The following is a 7,102-nucleotide window of genomic DNA, read 5'->3' as shown; positions in this document are numbered from 1 at the left end:
AATCAAAGCTGGTGTCAAAAAAAGCAATGGTCTTTCCAAGATTGTTTTTTGTAACTAATTGGAAACCCACCTTGAATTGTAGTAATTGGAATCTATCTAAAGCATTGCTTGTAACTTTCTGTTGTAATGGAGATATTATAGATCTGCACTATCCAGTACAGCGGCCACTAATACATGTGACTACTGAGCATTTGAAATATGTAACTAAACACTGAATTTAAAAATTGTATTATTTTGATTAAATTTACATTTAAATAGCCACTCGAGGATAACATACAGGGCAGTACAGAAATGAGATTTGATTTTATAGGCCCCTTTTCCTCTGTTGTAAATAAGAAATAAGAAAATTCATTTCCCACCACTGAACTAATTTATGAACTTCTGAGGATCCATTTCCTCACTTTAAAATGGGAAGGGAAAGAGGCTCCTGGGGTGGCTCAGTTGGTGGAGTGTTGGGCTTCAGGCCAGGTCATGATCTCACAGCTTGTGGGTTCGAGCCCCACAGTCTGGCTCTGTGCTGACAGCTCAGAGCCTGGAGCCTGCTTCAGATTCTGTGTCTCCCTCTCTCTCTGTTCCTCCTCTGCTCTCTCTCGCTCTCTCTGTCTCTCAAAAACAAATAAAAGATTTAAATAAGTAAACCAACTAACTAACTAATGGAGAGAGTTGCCTGGGTGGCTCAGTTGGTTAAGTGGCCAACCTCAGTTCAGGTCTTGATCTCTGGATTCACAAATTCAAACCCTGCCTCCAGCTCTTTGCTGACAGCTCAGAGCCTGGAGCCTGCTTCAGATTCTGGGTCTCCCTCCCTCTCTGCTGCTCCCCTACTCTCTCTCTCTCAAAAATAAATAAACCTTTAAAAATTTATTAAAAACTAAAATGAGGAAAATAAGATGCACCCTGACCAGTTATTTTGAATGTTAGAAAGGGCTTCAAACCCCTGCCCCCCTTCCACCAGTACACTGCAGGACCTGGACACAAGTAACTTGATGACCCCGCAAGTATCTAGGGAGGTAACCCTGGGAGGATTTAGTGACTGTTCCCCACGATTACATGAAAACCAGCCAAGGATAAGCCGGAAGATTTGATTTCACATACTTAGAAAACAACATCCACCTGATCTAGCTTATTACACAACTACAGTTCCAAACACTTCATTCAAGAGATTTTTTTTTTCTTCACCAGGAAAAACAAACAAAAAAGTCCCTACAAACGCCCTATTTCTTGAATTACACAGGTGAGTAGTTGAATAGTTGAGAGAATACAAAGAATAACTCTTATTGGAGAACCAGGGATACGGTTCAGTTTAGATCTAGGGAGGGACACAGCCAAATGGAATGATCCTCTCCGCTGCCAGGCAGCCAGCCACCAAACCACCCTCTGCCATCCACCGGCCCTTCCCATCCTCCGCCCCGCCCACCCATCTCCCAGGAGGCTCCCGCGAAGCCACACCCTAAGGGGGGCGCGTCCTGCCCGCGCCCCTACCGCCCCCTGATTTCGGGCATGCGCACCGAACGCTGCGCACAAAGTCCAGAGGCGCCGTGTTACGAACGTTATCTGTAAATCCGCTCCCGCGCAAGTACTCGGTGCGTTCCACCCACAACTATGTCGTCCCAAACCCGCGTGGCGCTGGTGACCGGGGCCAACAAGGGCATCGGCTTCGCCATCGTGCGGGACCTGTGCCGGCAGTTCTCGGGGGACGTGGTGCTCACGGCGCGGGACGAGGCGCGGGGCCGGGCGGCGGTGCAGCAGCTCCAGGCCGAGGGCCTGAGTCCGCGTTTCCACCTGCTGGACATCAACGACCTTCAGAGCATAAGCGCCCTGCGCGACTTCCTGCGCAAGGAGTATGGGGGCCTGGACGTGCTAGTCAACAACGCGGGCATCGCCTTCAAGAGTAAGGGGATGGGAGCGCGCAGGGGAGGTGGGCACCCGGAGCACCGCCAGCCAGGGTGGCCTGCATCTGTTGGGGAAGTCGCTGTGGTGGGGCTCTCAGCGCCTATGGCGTCCAAAGGGCTCCTTAGGGCTGGAGGAGGGTGGGGCTGGAGCCAAGTCCCAAGAGGAACGGCGGCCCTTTTAATCCAGAGTGAACTTTGTGTTTCATAGGACATCTCGGATTCTTTCCAGGTTGTCACACAGTTTCTCTGGGACTGGACTTTAGGGCAGTTGGATGGGTTTTTAATGTATTTTGAAATCAACACGAAAATGGCACAAATTCGTGGCCATCGATCCCATGTGTGCACCCTTCACCCGCTCTCCCCAGATGGGGCCATCTGACAACATCTACAACAATAGCAAATGTCACAGGCACAATACTATTAACTAGAGGCCAGTTTTACACAAAATTCACCAGATTTCACATGCACTCTTCCTTTATATTGCTATTCTGTGTAATTTTATCACATGGCTGCTATTAACGCTACTCTCTTTTCTCCCGGGAAGCTAATGATCCAACACCGTTTCATATTCAAGCAGAAGTGACGATGAAAACAAACTTCTTTGGTACCCGAGACGTGTGCACAGAACTGCTGCCTCTAGTAAAACCCCAAGGTAGGTGTGACCAGGGCCCAGGCCATAGTGTTTCTGGAATGATCTGGCCCTGCCTCCCTGGCCTCCTTATGGGCCCTACTCCCTCTCCCTGCACCCCCACACTGCTGTGTCCCCATCTGGACCGGTGCCCTCTTCAGGACTCTGTACACACGTGTCCAGCACTCAGCAGTGCCCTCTGCCCCGCGGGCCTTTCAAAACTGGCTCTTTGTTCTCCTTCATGTCTTCATTCAAAACTCTTCCCACAGAGGCCTTGTCCTGGCTGTGTGCCCCTCACAGGTGCACTTCCCTGGGCATTCCTTCCTGGACCCTTTCTTCTCTCTCTCCCTTCCCTCTGAATGATTTCATTCAGGCTAGTGGACTCTTCATTCTCCAAACTTCTCAGGCCCCCCTAAAAGCTGTCACCTGCCTAGAACATTCCCAGAGCCCAGATGCACATAGTTCTCCTCCTGCCTCTCCTCCTCAGGATGCCCTGGCCAGGCCAGGTGCATACCCCTCCCCATCGCTTCCAGGAGGCTGGCACACTAACATGTGGCCATAGCTGCTGACAGCCACAGGACAGTGGTACCTCTCCAGGCAGATGAGGCAGTGCTGCTGTCCCTGCAGGCTGCTGTCACCTGGAGAGGCCTCCACCACCACTGCCTCTGTCCAGGCCTACCTAGGCTGCCTATATGCACATTTCTTTCAATAAGCATACGTATAGTATAAATATATTTTCTTTTATTTATGATTTTCATAACCTGTTCTCTAGCTTACTTTTTTGTAAGAATACATGTGGGTTAATCGACTGTTTATGTCATGGATACACTTTCAGTCAAAATCAAGCTATTAGTAAAGTTTTGGGGGAATCAAAAGTTAATGTGAATTTGTTTGCTGGTTGGGGGGTCAGCAATTCCTAATACCTGGGCTGTCAAGGTTCAGCTGTATTTGGATCATGAAGCACAAAACCAGAATTAGGTAGCAATGCCCCATCAACAGGTGCTCAGGGAAAGACTATTATACAGAAAAATCCAGAATTAAAGTAAGAAAATTATTGATTGAATATAACTTCAAGCTTAGTTGGTTAGTTGTCACTGGTGGTCCTTAGGTTTCAGTTTTGTAAGTTTGAGGCATTTGTAGGCATTGATTTTGGTTGGGTACATATGCCACCAGGGAATTAGAGCCACCACAGAGTAATGGCCTCCTTTTTTATTAATTTAACCATATAAAAATTAGCTCACATTCAGGTAAATCCAGTTCTTCTTTCAGGCTAGTCATTTTCTATGGGTATTACATCCTGCGGAGACTCTCACTTAGTGTTCCCAGATCTTTGGTCATTACTCTTTGTATTATCATATGATTCATTTATAAATGATAGTTAAGGGGCTCCTGGGTGGCTCAGCCGGTTGAGCGTCCAACTTCGGCCCAGGTCATGATTTCATGGTTTGTGGGTCCAAGCTCTGCATCAGGCTCTGTACTGACCACTAGCTCAGAGCCTGGAGCGTACCTCAGATTCTGTATCTCCCTCTCTCTCTGCACCTCCCCTGTTCACACTCTGTCTCTGTCTCTCAAAAATAAATAAATGTAAAAAACAAATAAATAAAAAGATTAAAAAAATAAATGATAGTTGAATATGACTAAGAAGTCCATTGTGACACCACATCACAGTGCAGTAGCACACCTAACACAAAAATAAGACTCGAGAGATGCGGGCACATTGTTAGAGTCCCACTTGGTCACTAACAGTTGGTTCAGTTCATCAACATATCACATAAGGGGATCTCCCACAGAGGTGCCACTTAGGTTCTCAAGCGCACATTCATCCTTGCTGGCATATTCTTGTACAAACCATTTCCCATTTCCTGTGACGTATCTGCTCAGCGCCCTCCCCACCAGAGCATTTCTCGGGCATCGTCAGAGACATTATGGGTACAACAAGTTTCAGGACAGTGTCGTGTCCTTGACTCGTGCAGGCGGTCTTCACTAATGCTCACAGAAAACTAATAATACATAACTGGAAAATTTCCAGTACAAAATCTCAGCGAAATTGGAATTCATCTTTCCTGTGCCTTTCTCCATAACATTTTGTGTTGTGTTTTAGGCAGAGTGGTCAATGTGTCTAGCATAGTGAGCCTCAGAGCGCTAAAAAACTGCAGCCCAGAACTGCAGCAGAAGTTCAGAAGTGAGACCATAACAGAGGAGGAGCTGGTGGGGCTCATGAACAAGTTCGTGGACGACACAAAGAACGGGGTGCACAAGAAGGAGGGCTGGCCCGACACTGCATATGGAGTGACCAAAATTGGTGTCACGGTCCTGTCCAGAATCCATGCCAGGACACTGAGTGAGCAGCGGAAAGGGGACAGGATCCTCCTGAATGCCTGCTGCCCTGGGTGGGTGAGAACAGACATGGCCGGACCTAAGGCCACTAAAAGCCCAGAAGAAGGAGCAGAGACCCCTGTCTACTTGGCCCTTTTGCCCTCAGATGCTGAGGGGCCTCACGGGAAGTTTGTTATGGAGAAGAAAGTTGAACAGTGGTGAGCTGAAGTCACAGCTCCATCCATGGGCCCCTCTGTGAAAACCCCTGCCTTGCCCAAAAGGACTCTTTCAATGTCAAGACTATCCCTATCCAAAACAAAACAAAAATGTAAAACTCCTTATTTGTATTTAATTTGAGTGGGCTGCTAATTTTGTGGAGGGTTTTTTTTATTTTTGTTGCAAAAAGGCAGAGGACAATGAAATCAGTGAAACAATGAGCACCAGAAATGAATAAATGGTTCTTTATAACTGCCTCTTTGTACAGCCTGTATGTGCTAAACCAACTGAGAAAGCTAATATGCCTAATTAGATCAAGAGGAGTTACATTTTAATTCAAGAGTAAGCAAACATTATTGAAAGACATGGAAGTAATAATTTTAGCTTTGCAGGCCACCCATCCCTATAGGATCTGCTCAGATCTGCTGTTGTAGCTGAAAGAACCCAGAGCCAACACAGAACCCAATGAGCATGGCTGGATGTGCCTGGCACCATATTTCACCAGGCTCTGGTGTAGCATGGGCAACACAACCGCTGTGGTCTCTTAAAATATCAGACTCCCTGGGGAAAACAAGTGCCAAGTGTGAAATGGAGTGGGCACTCACGGTACGTCCCTATGGCAATCTGAGACAAGGCGGGGACTGACTATGGACTGGATGTGGATCATGAGTCCATGTGAGAGGGCCAGGATACCTAAGTGACAAATTCTCCCTGCCCAAACCAAGCCTGGTGCCTGCAGGCCTCCGTGAACATCCCTCACCTGCCTCCCTTCACAGGAACATCCCTGTTCTAAAGACGCCTCTCTTACTGGTCACTTTTCACGATTCACCAGGGACTTTCAGGCTTCCCCAAGTGAAAGGTAATAGACCAGAAAGCAAGTGTAGGGTCCTTATTTTAAGAGTTGATTAGGGAAATACAAATCAAAACCACACTAAGTTACTGGTCAGAGTGGCTAAAATGAACAAATCAAGAGATTATAGATGCTGGTGAGGATGTGGAGAGACGGGCACCCTACTACACTGTTGGTGGCAACGTAAACTGGTGCAGCCGCTCTGGAAAACAGTGTGGAGACTCCTCAAAAAACTCTCAATAGCACTCCCCTGTGACCCAGCAATAGCACTGCTAGGGATTTACCCAAGGGATACAGAAGGGCTGATGCATAGGGGTACATATACCCCAAGGTTCATAGCAGCACTTTCTACAATAGCCAAATCATGGAAAGAGCCTAAATATCCACCAACTGATGAATGGATCAAGAAGATGTGGTTTATCTATACAATGGAGTATTACATGGCAATGAGAAAGAATGAAATGTGGCCATTCCTAGCTAAGAGGATAGACCTCGAGGGTGTCATGTTAAGCGAAATAAGTCAGGCAGAGAAGGACAGGTACCATATGTTCGCACTCATAGGTCTAACAGGAGAAACCTAACAGAGGACATGGGAAGGGGAACGGGTAAAAAGAGTTAAAGAGAGGGAAGGAGGCAAATCATGAGAGACTCTTGAATACTGAAAACAAACTGAGGGCTGAGGGGGGAGGGAAGGGAAGGGGGATGATGGTCATGGAGGAGGGCACTTGTGGAGAAGAGCACTGGGTGTTATAAGGAAACCACTTGACAAACTATATGTAAAAAAATAAAATAATCAAAGTTTATCACTTCAAAAGGGAAAATGAATTTCCTCCCTGCGAGCTTATATTTCTAAACTCACCATGAGGAAACTCAATGTGTAAGCAGGTAACATACCTCAATTGCTCCTGCAATGTATCACAAACATCTTTTTTTATACCATAAAAATAACATTATGTATATGTGTATATATACATATACATATATATATACATATACATATATATATATATAACATTTATTTACTGTGACCTTGGAGGAACCCAACAAATAGGCAATTTAGGCAAATGGGATTATATAACCATAAACATCCTAGGCAACGCCAAAGCCCTCAATGACCCTCATAAACATTCCCTCCCTCTCAGGGCCCACTGGGACTCACACCGAGGGAGAAGAAGCCCAAAAGTTAGGACAGGACCTAATTCT

The 7,102-nt window shown here is 46.6% G+C and overlaps 1 protein-coding gene across 1 annotated transcript; it reads left to right on the top strand.

Moving 5' to 3' along the window:
• The first annotated feature begins 1,498 nt into the window (after positions 1–1,498).
• Positions 1,499–5,306, top strand: LOC115292579 (carbonyl reductase [NADPH] 1). The gene is made up of 3 exons (XM_029940636.1): positions 1,499–1,888; positions 2,434–2,541; positions 4,619–5,306. The coding sequence occupies exons 1-3, from the start codon at positions 1,600–1,602 to the stop codon at positions 5,053–5,055; spliced, it is 834 nt and encodes a 277-aa protein (XP_029796496.1). The 5' UTR covers positions 1,499–1,599; the 3' UTR covers positions 5,056–5,306.
• The last annotated feature ends 1,796 nt before the right edge of the window (positions 5,307–7,102 follow it).

Source organism: Suricata suricatta, chromosome 5 (assembly GCF_006229205.1).
Source record: "Suricata suricatta isolate VVHF042 chromosome 5, meerkat_22Aug2017_6uvM2_HiC, whole genome shotgun sequence".
In the NCBI taxonomy this organism is placed as follows: Eukaryota; Metazoa; Chordata; class Mammalia; order Carnivora; family Herpestidae; genus Suricata; species Suricata suricatta.
This window is presented reverse-complemented; position numbering and strand designations above follow the sequence as displayed.

Coding starts and splice junctions, on each gene's coding strand:
- LOC115292579 (XM_029940636.1), top strand. CDS start 1,600: ATGTCGTCCCAAACCCGCGTGGCGCTGGTGACCGGGGCCAACAAGGGC. Junction 1,889..2,433: donor CGCGGGCATCGCCTTCAAGA/GTAAGGGGATGG, acceptor TCTCCCGGGAAG/CTAATGATCCAACACCGTTT. Junction 2,542..4,618: donor GCCTCTAGTAAAACCCCAAG/GTAGGTGTGACC, acceptor GTTGTGTTTTAG/GCAGAGTGGTCAATGTGTCT.